At 43.0% G+C, this 15,307-nt stretch overlaps 1 protein-coding gene across 5 annotated transcripts in view; it reads left to right on the top strand.

Moving 5' to 3' along the window:
• Positions 1-15,307, top strand: part of RBMS1 (RNA binding motif single stranded interacting protein 1) — a 207,644-nt gene that overhangs the window by 170,270 nt on the left and 22,067 nt on the right. For all 5 annotated transcript variants that reach the window (XM_080927910.1, XM_080927909.1, XM_080927907.1 and 2 more), the window contains exons 5-6: positions 6,171-6,328; positions 8,158-8,237. In XM_080927910.1, the coding sequence (XP_080784036.1) occupies positions 6,171-6,328; positions 8,158-8,237 (238 nt within the window). The remainder of the gene's footprint in view (positions 1-6,170; positions 6,329-8,157; positions 8,238-15,307) is intronic.

Raw genomic sequence — 15,307 nt, 5'->3', positions numbered from 1 at the left:
CTAGGACACTCTGTGTGGTCGCTTCTTGTGGATATTTGAGAGGTCTTACCACATAGCCCAGGGTGGCTTTTAATCCAGGATTCTTCCACTTCTGGCTCCCAAGTGCTAGGATCATTCAGCCAAGCCAGCTTCCAGTGAGCCCTAACTTCTATCAACCTCTGCCAGCCATCAGGAAGAGGGTAATTAATTACTTCCCAGCCATTCTGGTAGGCCCTTTCAATCAGCCTTCTCCTTTCTCATTGTTCGGCTTTTGAGTCACACATAGACCCATTGTATGCAGCAAGCTGGCGGGATACAGATCAAGCTTTGTGTCAGATCCGCAACAGCCCTGTTGCTCTGCTGGTAACAGGAGGGTAGCAGACCACATGTGGAGGCTCAGAACATGACTGCATTTCTCTCCACAGAATGTCGAGAAAATTCTCAGCCTCCATGTCTCTTTTAGACAGATAAGAGCTAGACTCGCACATCCTAATCCAATTCGCTGCCAGATTCTTGCAGGCTTTCTCTAGGTTATCTGGTTTCTTGCTGTGGATCCTGGGTACACCAACAGGCATTGTTGAAACTGAGTTAGAAAGAAGCCTGTTTTATCAACCTATGGAAAAGTGCAAAGGCCTTTATAGGGTGGTCTACTGCATACATTCTAGCACCTGTAATACTAAGGAGCATATTTCAAATAAACTATGTTTGGAAGAAATCTTTATCCTTCCTTTATTCAGAAAAGGATTGAGTGTGGGCTAACTACCTAGATCATATCAGTGATACACTCTGAATGCCAGCCCCATTCAAGGACTTCACAGCTTTATTCTGCAGGTGGGCTGGAGAATGTGATTCTCCATCCTCTGTGGGGAGGATGAGTGCACAGGTTCAGGGATGCTGGCTGGGTACCATCATTCTGCAGGATATATATTTTAGGGCCTAGTTTCCTCTTCTTTCCTTTTATTTTTAAAGTTACCAATTAACGTTTTAAATGCCAGCAGCTCTCTTGTTCTCTGCCATAGGATAGTGGGTTTGAGTATCTGGACTTAAGTCAAGGATGACCTTGAGGACATCTTTTGGGGAGAGGGTTTTTATAAAGGAAGCTTAAGTCTGGTGTGATTATGTTGTCAGGAACCAGTCGTGGTCCATACTCTTCTTGTGAATGGATTGGGATGCTGCAGTGTATTCAAAGCCCACATAATAAAATCTGTAAACTGAGAACACTAGCTGTTTCTCGCCTGTGCTCTTAATTCCACATCCTTGCTCAGTAACTGCCATGTGGTGGGCACGAAGGTCCTGCTTTATTGACTTAAAAATATCAACTAATGAAGAGAATAGTGTTTTTCCATGGTTAGACAGAGCCTGGGAACTCAGAAAGAGATGCTTGGAAATTATGTCCATGGATGAACTTAACAAACAGAAATGACCTCAGGCCTTCTGGAAAGCCTCTATATGTAAAACATAGCAGATGTTGTAAATGTGTGTTGTCTTCTCAAAAGATTTCAGATTCTAAGCCAGCGGTGATGATAGCTCACGACTGAAGTTCCAGTGTGTGGGAAGTTGAGGCAGGAGAATTGCTATAGTTAGAGGTCAGCCTGTGCTGCATACTCAGGTCCGGTCTAGCCTGGCCTACACAGACATGAGACCCTGCCTCCGAAAGAAAAAGAGAAACCAGCTTCTATTAAACGACACCCAGATGTAAGACACAGCTTTGAGGACAGTGCCTGTAATAGAGTGGCTTCTACTGGCCTTTCTATGTCTCCTCCACAGGCTGGCTGGGGTCAGCAGAACATGAGGGGTGGCAGGCTTGCACACTTTCTCAAATAAGCAGGCAAATGAGCAGGAAATCAGTCTCCCTTTGAGAGGCCCACCATGCTCTGAGCAGTCGGCAGTCACCCACCCGTCAGCGGCGATCTGCTGGTGGGTGAACGTATTCAGTACGAGAGAAAACAGATGTCTGCTCTTTCTGCCAAGTCCCTTTCTTGCATTTCAGGAACCATTCCACACGCACGGGGAGGCTTTGTTAATTTCTTTCAGATGGTGACTGAGTGCTTTACACCGTGTGGGACCTCCAAGCCTGGCTTTTCTACTCAAGTGAGCATTACTGCCATTTAGTCCCTTTATGCCAGTATGGGACCTCTTTTTCCATGTGTTAGAAAAGCTCCTAAACCTCCTCTGTGCCTGGGGACATAAGAGGCCCTTTGCACCTACTGTTCTTGGCTACCTGTAACTGACAGAGTAACTTTTTCAGGCATAGTAATTTATTACTTAGACATAATGAAACAGTTAGGGTTGTGACTGATTTTAAAGAGACTAAATTAATCCTCATTCAAAACACCACCAATTACTATAAATACTTTCTGTCCCATTTCCTATGAATATATACAGTAATGAGACTTCATGGATGTTTAGAGGATTTGATGGGGTTGGGGGAGCCTGACTAATCTAACCAGCTTGGGGTTTCATCCCAATCTTTTGTGTTTTAAGTTTTAAATCACTGCAACATTGTGGGTAGTGTCTGTAGGACAGCTCAAACACATAAACAGAAAGAACATATAACACACCAGCTGTAATGGTCATCCCAAATGAGGAAAATTAACTGACAAGGTTGTTGCTATGGGAAACAAATACCAATCTTAGCAGACCCAGGACAGGAATCACTGGAACAGTGCCTGCCTAGATGCCCAAGACATGCAAAAGATGCCCAAGATATTTAAGTCCTAGAAAATATTTACATGTATTTAGTCCATTGTATGTTGCTCTGTCAGAGTGAGTGAACCCTCTCAGTTCAGGATTTTAACAATTTTAATATTTGGGTGTTTTTCCCCCTCTTGGTCAACCTTCAAATTAAATTAAAACTCTACAAAATGTATAGCTGCCCATTTTTCCCAGAAGCAACTAAAATACATATTAGAAAGTACTCCCTATCTACCTTGTCAAACCCCCTTTTAAAAAGACCCAAATGTGTAACAAATTCTGTGAGCATGCTTGAATATGAGCCATTGAAATCTCTATAACATAATTCAAAAGTATAAGGGATTTTAGTGTTCATGTCTTCTATAACACATTTAGGTCATTACAGTCTATCTTTACCTAAAAGCTGTTTTCATGACCTTTAAGTAGCCAGTTCCTGCCTTAGAATGAAACTAAACATGGTTTAGGAATCTCAATCCTATCCCTCTCCTACTGTGGTGCCTCTAAAGCTTTCTTCTTCTGCATAGTGTGACTGTCTGGTAACAGTCCCTCCTCTGTTCTGACCCAGTCCACCTGTAGGAAAGGAGACAGCTCTTTGTCTTCCTGCAGTATCAGTTAACTTAATGGTGTCAGATTATCAAGCTTGTCTCTCTGAAAATTCACATTATGATAGACTAGAAAGTAAGGTTTAACTCCCTAGTTGGATGGGAATAGATGTTGAGATGCTGTCTCATACTATATAGCCTAGGCTAGCCTAGAACTCACATTGTAGCCCTAGATGCCTCTACCTTAAGCAGTTTTCCTGTCTCAGCCTGTGTCTAGCTCATAGGTACAAACTCTAATAAAGCCAAGGGTGTCAAGGAAGTTAGTAGTTCAGGTTATAACAGTGATTTTCTTCAATGGCAGCACTCCTGGAGTGGAAAAAAAAATCTACCACAGTAACTGACAAAATAAAGCCAAAGTCCTTAACGTTTGCAGGCTGGCTCCATGTTCTGACTTTAGCTTGTTCTCAATGCCCTGTGCTCACAACAAACTTACTCTTGTATCTTTAAGAGAGTCCCACTCCATCTTCCCACCATGATGTGTACATATCACACCTTCTGCATGCATGTTTTCTCTTGCCTCTGTTGATCTGTAAACTGTTAGAAGGTGGGATTTGGGTGACAGTCTGAGATACATGGCATGCTTTGGAAACGCCCTTTTTCTCCCCGCCCCATTTTTATTAGTTCTTCTCTGTATTTACATTTGAAATGTTATCCCCTTTTCCCCATTCCCATCCCCCCTCAAGCTCCCCTTGCTTCTGTGAAGGTGCTCCCTCTCCCAACTACTCTCTCCCACCTTAGCACCTTGGCATTCCCCAACACTGGGAAAAGGAGCCTTCACTGGACCAAAGGCCTCTCCTCCCATTGATGCCAGAGAATGCCATCCTCTGCTGCATTTGCACCTGGGTCTCTAAGCTTTTTTTTTCTATGAAGCTGTTTTCAAGGAGCCATGACCCACCTTGTGTAGGTTTCCACAGTAACAAAGCTTCGGGGAGGTTGGATCTGAAGAGGCTCAGAGGAATTTCGAGGTGAGGGAAGGAGTGCAGTAGAAATGAAGGGGCAAGGCTTCCCTCTCACCCACCTCGGGGGGGGGGGGGGGGGGGAGTGTGAAAGCTTCAGCTAACGCCTGAAACCAGCCTCCTTGTCATCCTTGTACTTTGAAGCACTACATGCATTATTGCATTACTGCATTGTTGCATTGTTACCCACATCTGTTAAACAACTTGGCTTGTTTTCCATATTAAAGATCCGCTTCATCTAATTGACGGTATGATGTCTTGTTGAGCATTGAGTTAACTGGTGGCACCACATTAATCCCTCAACCTCAGCTAAAGCAAAGCTGCTAAAGCAAAGATAGGTGTTGTTTTGCTTAGCCTGTGAGTGGTTACTGCCGGGGAGCGTGGCTATTGCTCATCTTGAGATTTTTCACTCCTTTATTGTACCTGCCCATAATGTACTCCAAGAACCTGTGTTCAAGTTCCTCTGGGCTCAGAGCCAGTGTTCTCTGCCTCTGGTCTGTGTATATTGTACATTGCCTTCTTTCAGATCTGGGCCAGGAAGTTCTAAGGGCACTCAGTATATGTTGCCTGTATGTCTGTCTCGCTAAACTTCAGCTCTTGAGAATACCGGAACATAGGTCCTTCTGTGGGAAACTAAGTTTCTTCATTCGTTTATCCATCCATGTCCCTGTTAATGTATGTAGTGCCAGGGATCAAGCTCAGAATAATGCCAGGAAAGAGCTCTAATATCGAGCTGAAGCCCAGCTCCTGGTTATCTTAAATCTTAGACAAATAGAGTACAGAGGTCAGTGTTGTTACTTGAAAATTATACGAAAGGAACAACTTTGTTCCAGGTTTAATTAGTGCTAAGATATATTACAAAGACTGCGCAGTGCTAACATGCATAATGCTTCACATATATTTTTAGATTTCTGTACTTCGGAAATCGAGGAAGCCATAGTGAGGATGCTATTCTGTTGCCAAAGGCTAAGAAATCAATTAATGACTTTACCAATAACACTTACTAAAGAGAAGTCAGTTCATAAGCTTTAATGTGTAAAGATAGAACTGGAGGCCTGGGATACAGTCCCAGGAGGTGACACTTGCCTAGAAAATGCAAAGCCCTGGAATCATCTTCAGAACTAGAAGCGAGGGAAGTATAAGATGGAAGGAAAGTTTCAAGTGAAGATTGTACCAACCTCAGTTGCATGGGTGAATTGTGACTCGGCCGGGAAATATTCTTGTTGTCAGGTAGGCTTTCCCTCTAGACTTGAACACCGTCCTCTTCATAGGCACACATCGCCAGTCAATGCTCATTGGAAATTCAGTCACATGGCTTTGCCCACTGATACCACTCTAACCAAAGAAGGGTGAGTGGGAAATGATCTGGTGAGAGTGTCACTTCTCAGACTTGATGGGCTTGTTAAGCAACTGAGCGTCCTGGAAAATGCAGGTGTGGTGTGGGCCTGAGAACTCACCTGAGTACTCGCTCTAATCCAGTACTCAGCAGCTAGAGTTCACGGACCTATGGGCGGATGACAGTTGATGTGTACAATAAAGGTTAACCAAACCTGCCCTCCCCATTTATTCTCTATCCTAAGATTTGCTTTGCCCATGCCGTATTGTTTGCTAAGACTCACAGTTTCTAGTTTAGGTTAGAAACCATTTTTTCCCCCTTGCTGGTGACCATTATTTAAAATAGAATAGTAGCTAAGCCATGTTTGCACACACCTTTAATCCCAGCACGCAGGAGGCAGAGGCAGGTCGATCCCTGAATTCAAGGCCAGCTTGGTTTACAGAGTGAATTCTAAGACAGCCAGAGCTTCAGAGAAAAACCCTACCTCAAAAAAAAAAAAAAAAAAAAAAAAAGCCAAATATGGCGGTGTAGACATTGCTAATCCCAAATGAAAAGGTGCTGCTGTGAGTTGGAAAGTGACAGTGACTTTCTGTTCTGCCTTAGCAACAGGAACAAGATCCTACCAACCTGTACATTTCTAACCTGCCGCTGTCCATGGATGAGCAAGAACTCGAAAATATGCTCAAACCCTTTGGACAAGTTATTTCCACAAGGGTCCTACGTGATTCCAGTGGTACCAGCCGTGGTGTTGGCTTTGCCAGGTGAGTGGGCTGCTCTCTCCTTAGTAACTGTAATTGGTCTGCTACATCATTCTAGAAAGAGGAAGGGAAGAAAGCCTGGAAAGAGACTGCTTGATGCAGAGTCATAGGAGCCCATTGTACTGTGGGCTTAAATTGTATGTGACTTTACATGTAGGCCTTTTCCGAATCTTGGAATGTTTTGGACTCCCCAAACCAAAATCACTAAGTACCCGATGGCTTGTTGCTGGAACTATCACAAGAACAGTGGCCCTGAACAGTTTGAGCCATTACTTTAAGATGCTTATAAGTTCTCACAAATGAAGTCTCCTAGGGATCGTAGATAAATCAGTGCCCTTTGCTCAGACAGAGATTTGATTCATTTTAACTCTTTAGTTGGGCTTTTAAGATAAATATTTCTAACACGCAGGAAAGAAAAGGAGATATATTACCTAACTGCCTCATCATTAGCAGTTGTTAACAGTTTATAATTCTTCGGGTTCATTTTTTTAAATGACTGTTCTAGGTATATACCCCCACTCTCCTGTGGAATCCTTATCTTCCTAGAAAGAATACTTTAGTGGCAAGTTGATTTCTCGAGAATTAAATTAAACCAAATGAACTTTGATTTGTTGGCAGATTTATAATCCTAAAGCCCTGTACAAAAGCTGATTTTACAGTCAATTATTTAAGAAGATTTTAGCAGTGGTTACTGACAGATAATATCAGCAAGCATTAAATTATTATTTTTAGAGTGAAAATTATGATTTTTAGATGGAAAATGCTGACATTTACTTAACTCTACAGATTACAGTCACATCTTAATGCACAAATAGTGATTTCAGCAAATATATTTATTACTAAGGGACCTTATTGTCACCTCACCATTATGTCACAAAGGCAATGGCTGTAACATGGTTCTGTTGGCTTTTAGTCACTTGTTCTGTGGGGCCAGACAGCCTGGAGGAAAACCCAAATTCCTTTCCAGCAATATTAGTAGCACACACTCACTACTTCATTGGCGAAGGGCACCAGTAGAGATAGAGGTCCAGCCTCACCATCCTTCTGAGGTGCTCTTCTGAACACAGATAAGTGTTATAACACCACTACAGAATCCAGCGGAACTGCTTTTTTGGTTTTTTGTTTGTTTGTTTGTTTACCCCTATAGCTGCCAGTTAAAAGAAGGATGTGGCTGAGTGGCCAGAGTATGGTGCATTTTCAGTAGGTGGTTGGATGCTTCCATTGAAGAAAAGCAAGTCAAAGTAATAAAGTGCCCAGAAGCACTTCTCAAATGTTTTTAGTTACCTGTAGATGTGAAATCAAGTGTAAAGTGAGGCTTCAGTCCTTAAGTCCTTCTGCAAAGTCAAGATGACAAAATAATTTCACTAATTTAATTTTAAACCTGGAGTGAAAGTTAAAAGCATACAGGGCCCATCCCCTGGCTGATCCCAGCCGTTAGCTACCATGACTCTCTAACCTTGTCATTTTGTGAGTTCATAAGGAAGAGACCACCTTTAAAACAAAATTTCTAAACTGTCATTTTTAATGCAAATTGTGACTAAGTATTATGAACTGATTTTTAAATTTCTAACAATTAGAAAATCATAATCGGATGCAACTACAATGGAGCACTCTGCGGAGAATTTATTCTGTCTTTTATAATTCAGGGTGTACTCTGGAGTCATTTATTTTACTATGGAAATGCCAAAGCAGCAGCTAGAGAAAGAATAATCTTTCCTCTTTTTTATCTCTTCCGTGGTTTCATTTACACCCTAAACATAAAGCCATAGTTATAAAGGTCTCTTTGTGCTGCGCATGTACAATCAGTGAATGTCTTCTTTTTATATGACTAGGATGGAATCTACGGAAAAATGCGAAGCCGTAATTGGTCATTTTAATGGAAAATTCATCAAGACCCCACCAGGAGTTTCTGGTATGTTGTTTCCCCGGAAGTTTTATCAATCCTCCTTCTATATAATCTGTATGTAACTTTAGCACATAATGGCTCCTAAGACCAAAATCCTCTCACTTTACTCTTGAAAAATGTCCTTGTTTATATTGGCAAATAAGATTTTCACATTTCCTGACCAGGAAGAGGCAGAGTGTTACCTGGAGTACGAAAGACCTAACTTGAAAAGCATTATAGAATCAACTCTATTGACTGCAGCCATCTCTTATCCCACCCCACCACCATCTTCTGTGGCCTTTCCATGGCTGGGAACACCAGTGAGAGCCAGCATCTCTGTATTCAGAGTGGCTGGACCTCAGCTCCTGTTGCGTACACTCTACTTCAGTCACTTCCCTGCATCATCTGCCTTTGTTGTCATTAATCAGAACCACCGCAACTCAAGAGCATTTTATGCCAAGATAACAACCAAACTTCTGGTCTGAAATAGAGGGGACTCCTGTTTTTGCTGAGAATTGACTTCTGTCTTAGTCAGGGTTTGTACTCCTGCACAAAACACAACCAGGAAGCAGGTTGGGGAGGAAAGGGTTTATTCGGCTTACACTTCCACATTGCTGTTCATCATCAAAGGAAGTCAGGAATGGAACTCACTGGAACCTAGAGGAAGGAGCTAATGCAGAAGCCAGGGAGGGTTGCTTTTTACTGGCTTGCTTCCCCTGGCTTGCTCATTCATAAGGATTTTAGAGCAGCTTGCAACCTTGTCCCACTGGGGCCTTGATGCCTTCCTCTTCTATAATCCTGTTTTTTGCTTATATTCCATTTTTCCAACCAAAAAAAAAAAACTTATTTTGGATTTATAAAATAACATGTTTCTGACAAGACTAGTTATCGAGCAAATGGAAGAAAATCTACAAATAATCTTCTGGTTTCTCTTGTATTGCTGTGACAAAAATACCCTTATAGAGAGCAACCAGAAATGGGTTTATTTTAGCTCACTATTCCAGGTTATGTTCTGTCACTATGGGAAAGTGGAGGTGGCAAGAAATTATATCACATTCATAGTCAAGAGTAGGGAGAGGATGGATGGACTCATGCCCTCTTGTTTGTGCTTGGCTTCGTTTCCCTCTTCTATAGTTTTGAAACCCTTATCTAGTGAATGGCGCCACCCACAGTGGATGTGGCTCTCCCACATCAGTTAACTTAAGACAGAGTCCCAAAGACATGCCCATAGTCATTGGAACTTTGTCCCAGGAGATTGTAGGTTGTGTCAAGCTAACAAAACTTACCCAATTAAAAACAAAAAGTTGTAACTATTGCTATAATAGAAGGTTTTTTTAATCAGAGAATTTAGTGAGTAGGAGTACAAACTACTTCATGCCAAGATAGTTTCCAGATGAAATCCATTTGCGTTTGAAATCATCTTGGTCTTCTGTGATCTCAAAGTGAAGTATGACGGTCTCTCCGTCAATCCCCAGTTCTCTCCAGTGTGGTATCTTCTACCCGGTAGCTTAAATTTGACCAAGCATCCTGTTTGCTAGGGCACCTTTAACAAAATAGCACAAACAGTAGACTAATGACTCAAAATCCTGGGGTCCAGATAGCCAAGCTGGAGGAATACAAGGTTGATTCCTTCAGAGCTCAGGGAGGGGAGGGTCTGTTCTAGGCAGCGCTAGGCTTACAGTTGGCTTCCATTGTCTCTTCACTTCACCTTCCCTCTGTGTCCTTTGATTTATGAGAATGCCAACTGTGATGGTTAATGGCCCACCCTAGTGACCTTGAGTTCCTGTCTCTAATGCGTCACATTATGTGGTACTGGGAGTTGGGGTTTAATATTTCTTTCTGGAGAGGAGGGAGAGGGAAGAGAAGGAGGGAAACCGTTCACTTGCTCATGACTGACATCTTCGGTTCCCTATCATCATTGGCTCAGCCACTCCCTCTGCCCACACGAGTTTCCTATTTCTGTATCCCATTTCTGACTAACCTTTCTGATAGATTTTATGCAATCTTGAGCTTCCAGTCCGCGTTTCTGGTCTCAGTCATTCATCTCTTCTTAGCTTTCTATTGAGTCTCAGTTTCCACAGGTCCACTGTTTCCAAAACTAGACTCCTTACCCTCATTGTTGATGTTCTTGCTTTCTTTACCTCAGTAGAATCAGACACCCAAGTCAGAAACCTGGCACTGGATTCCCTGGGCCACCTCTGTCCTTCCTCTCCCCCATTCAGATAATCACTCAAATCCCTGATTTCTCTTCCTGAGTATTTCTGCCTCTTCTCTTCATGTCTGCTGTCACTGGTGTGCCTCTTCTTGTCTCTCATAAAGCAGCCTGCCATTGGCTTGTCCTATCTGGCCTAACCTCCCTCAATTTCCTCCCTAAATATGGTAAGCAGATGCTTCCCTCAATGCTGCCCCTCCATTTCTACCTTTTGGCCTGTGTCCTCAGAACTCCTAATTATGTGTCACTTCTACCTGTGTTCTCTCTCTCTCTCTCTCTCATGGCTTCTATACCTTGATCTTGTTGCTTCCCTTTAAAATAGAAATGTTCTCCTTACCTTCCTAGACTCTCAAGAGTCTGTCTTCTCCCTGTGGGACTTACTCTGACTCAGGTGTGTTACATTTTGCCTGGGGAACTCCCAAAGGGGTCACAGCACCATAATAACACTGCTTATGTTTATACGTGTCAGTCCCACTGTACAAGAAGCTCCTAGAAACGCTTTTCTCATCTCTTTATGTTCATGCCTTGCAGTGAGCTATACTTAGTAACAACCAGTGTTCATTAGCTCTGAATAAATTCCACTTCGTCATAGCACCAAGGCAATACTGACACCTTACGGGGTAGAATGTGGGAAAGACGGATGTGCCTTCGAGTTTGAGGTTAGTTCCCAGCATGCTCCATGCCAGCAGGCAGTGTCTCAGAATTAAGAAACCACCTCACCTTGCTTGAAAGAGAGTCACTGATGCTGTTAGAGTAGGAGAAGAAAGGTTCCTGCTGCTTTGTTACATCCTTCCTGCAATGTACTCTCGGACTTACTGCTCGGCAGGCATAAGACATCTACTTTCTGCTCCTCAGTCTGGAGTTGCAAGTCTGAGCCAGTCACTAAGTCTGTCTCCTTACAGCATCGTTGACTGCATACCCGTGCTCTGTAGATCTACTCTTGATTGTGTAGAAGTCTGGAGAGGGGTCCTTTCACAGGGTCCCTCCAGCCCCCTGCTCACTAGTATCTTTGGTAGATCAACTGCACCAGCAAGAATTAACCCAGATGCTCTTGTGGGGAATAGTCAAGTCCTTGAGCTCACCCTGAACCATGGTGGCCTCTGTAGTAAACAAACATACAGGAATCCAGAAGAAGAGAGTATGGCCAAATGCATCTTTCCCCCTACAGTCTGTCAAACACATTTCATATGCAAAAAAAAAAGTAGGTATTACAGATCTTTCCCCCTACAGTCTGTCCAATACATTTCATATGCCCCTTCCCCTCAAAAAAGCTATTACAGTAATAAATAGATCCTGTGGATTTAACTGGAGTAATGTAAAAGATTGGTCAGGACCCATCTCTAAATGGCAAGAGCATACACATACCCTAGTTTGTTGCATAAAACACAGCCAGAAAGCACTGGGTGTGTTGAAGTTAGATTCATTCCATCCTGAAGTCTCTGGACTGGTCAGCTGCTCTTAGGCAATTCATAGGTAATAATAGTGTTCGGTATTTATTCTCCCAGATCTGCCAGGTTCCATCTGTAACTGGATGACTGATGAAGATGATTAGAAAATCATTTTAATTTTCTGTACCCAGTTCCATGTTGTTTCATAAAATAACTAATTTGTATGTCTGTATAGAACTACTGGCCACACTTGGTCTTGTAACATTAAATCCTGACAGCATATCCCTTTTAAAGCTGTTACTAAAGGTGAACTGCACATAGGCACACATTTGGGACTTAAAATCTAAGTCCTATAAGGACAATGCCTTCGGAGAAACTCGGCCTAATTGGAAGAGCTTCCTTTAACTCCCTGACTTACTTGGTTGGTTGGTTGGTTGGTTGGTTGGTTGGTTAGTTGGTTGGTTGGTTGGTTGGTTGGTTGGTTGGTTGGTTGGTTGGTTGGATGGATGGATGGATGGATGGATGGATGGATGGATGGATGGATAGTTGATAGATGGGTGGATTGTTGGTTGGTTGGTTGGATTTTCCATTAGCAATGCTTGGATAAAAGGAAAGAATGTTTTAATCTCACTGGTAGAAGCCTGCCCTATGAGATTAGCACAGTGCCAGTTTGAGTGCCCTTTTCATACTCAGGACACCAGCCACACACACAGCTTTCATTCCTTCAAAGAACTGGTCTCCACCAACTTGTGACCTCTTTCTGTTCATTCTTCATGCAGCAGCAAGAATGGTTGAAAAGGAAAGGGATCCAGGGCCATCGTATCAGCCAGAGATAAAATCTTCCAGCTCCTCTGTGAAAGAGACCTCAGACTTATTACAGACTGGGTGAACAGTTTCTTTTGTTCTTTAAAGGACTTTGTGGTTGTGTCCTTAAACTGTTTCCTTTGAAGTGAGTTTACAGCCTGTTTGTCATAGTCACTCAAGGAAAACCCCCTGGTTTCCAAACCACACGTAGCAGCCTGGGCAACACTGCAGAGAATAGTTTCTTCCAAGCTGTACCGAGGAACACATGAGCACAAGAGACATGAGTCCCGTTTACATTGCAGGTCTGGCTGCAGAGCCCTGGCTTTGCAGCTGAGGCTGTGTTCCCATCCAGCGCCTAATGCTACTTCATTTCCAAACCCCGAGTACTAATGGGTTTGGGACTAGGTTGCAAGTTGTTTGCGGCAGGAGCATTTGTTTCTATACTTTTGTACACCACCATGTTCCCGCAGGGCTCACTGGGTGCTTTCTCTCAGCATTGGTCGTGTAGTGCTCATCCCAGTGCTCAGAGCTGCTTGGAGGCCTCTGACATACGCATGAGGTTGAACTGCCTCCAGGCTTCGTGTGAGATTTGGAGGCATACTCCTGCAGTAAACTCAGTCTTTCGCCAAAACAAGTCCCCAGCACACGTTGGAACCCATGAGGAATCCTAATAGTTTTCCGCTTCTCTGGACTTGGTACTTTCATACACGCTTTGAGTGCTAGCCAGAGTCTCAGGGACAGCTCTCTCTTCGTCTGGAGAGGGCTTGGGATTATTGATCAGATTGGGTAGAAAATATAATTTTGTAGGTGAGCAGGATATATTGAGTGTACCTTCCTGAATGGTTGAATACTGCAGGCTCCTTGCTAGCTAGACATAACATCTCATAAGCACAGCCAGAGGATGGCTTATTTGATGATACATTGTTTAGCTAGCATAAGCAGAATTACCCAGTATGGTTCCTGTCAGAGTACTTGGATTCTTGCATAGTTGGCAGTTTGCCTGTGACACTGGAGCCAAGTTCAGAAAAGAAAGGCACTTTAGCTAGAATCACATCCTGATACGGCTTTTGTCCTGGTGTCCTAGAGTTCCTAAAGGGTCTACTGGCCCTGAGTCATTGACAGAACCACTTAGTATACAAGTCTACAGTAAAAAGGAAAACTAAAAGAAACGTAGTAAAGCCACCAAAGATACGTTTTAGAAATAAAAGGAACAGTGTAGTCATCTTAGCCTGGAATATGTGCACACTAGCTTCTAGAAGGCTAAATGGAGGAGGTCCAAATGGGCACGGTGGTGCAGGCGTGTGAGGCAGAGGCAGGTGGATCTCTGTGAGTTCGAGACCATTCAAGCCTACGCAGTAAGTTTTGGGCCTTGTTTCTACAAAAACAAGAAGTCACGTTTGAACATAGAGTTGTCCGTGAGCCATCATCCAGCCACCCTGTGTTTTTATAATAAAGTGACATTGGGATTCCCCATGCCAGCCGTGCTGAGGCTGTGACCTAGAACAGAACATGTTCATAGCTCTGCAAAAAACCTGAGGCATCACCTTATAACTTAGATGCAGGAGCATAAATACCATCTTCTGTTTTCTAAATGCCTTTTCCACACACAGTTTTTTGTCTACTGTTACCATATTTTAAGGAGGCATTGTGTTTTTTTCCTTACAGTGTCTTCAAATTGCTTATAAATCCTTTTCTTCCATCCTTCCCCACCCATTTTCCCTTGAAAATGCTGTGGTATTATCCTTTGGATTTTCCTTGGTTTTGAGCGCTTAAACTAGGTCAGATTTGCCTGAGTAGTCCCGGGGGTAAAAGAACATTGGTGAACTCCATAGAGGTTTTCTCATTGTTTGATACTGACTGATAAAAATCCTATCATGGAGAAAGACTGTGGTCATGGCTTCTACCTAAAGGAGTGTTGGAAACAGGCTGGGAAATCTCACTTGTGTAGAGCTGGTGACCAAAGTAAGAACTATGCTCTAGACACAAGCACTGTGTAATCAGAGTTTGGAAAATTATCTCAAAATGTTCTTGCACTAACTTCCTAAGAGCAGGCATGTTGTCAGAAAAGAATTGGCATTTCTTTTGGCAGTTCTTATTGGCATTTGCTGGAAAACTCTTGGAGCTCTGAATACCCCTGCCATCTGGCTGCCACCTTACACTCCTACCCAAGGAATGTGTCTGGTACAGCAAGACACAACATGTCCACCCATCACTCCCGAGCTCTGCAGTACATTGAATAAGTCTATGTGTATAAAGGAAGAGTGTCTTTGCTGACGGTGCATTTTCTCTGGGGCGGGGGTTGTACATGCATGTACACCCACCATTGTCTATGTTGGCTGCCATCACCTGGTCATGTCTCTCACAGCAGGTTCATGTCAAGTTAGAGTGAACTGTGGGTTGGCTGCACCGTGTGCAGCCAGTGGCCAGCCTGCTCTCCACCTGCTCCTATGTCCTCTGACTCATCAGCTTGGATCTGCATCCACCATCTTTACCTGCACTTCATAGCTCTGCAGATAGTGACATAGGACATTGTCAATACTGGGAGACAGAGGGGTAAATATAAGGGAACTTTTCCGAGAATTTTATTGCCTATTTAAACATGTATTTTTTTCTTAGCTGTACCTTATGTAAACAACATTTTGACACCCGGGGACAAAATATGCTATATCCTTCATATCTACAGATTCTACATA

This window comes from Micromys minutus (genome assembly GCF_963924665.1).
Source record: "Micromys minutus genome assembly, chromosome: 13".
NCBI classification, from domain to species: domain Eukaryota; kingdom Metazoa; phylum Chordata; class Mammalia; order Rodentia; family Muridae; genus Micromys; species Micromys minutus.
Note: the sequence above shows the minus strand (reverse complement) of the source record. Positions and strands in the feature narration are given on the sequence as shown.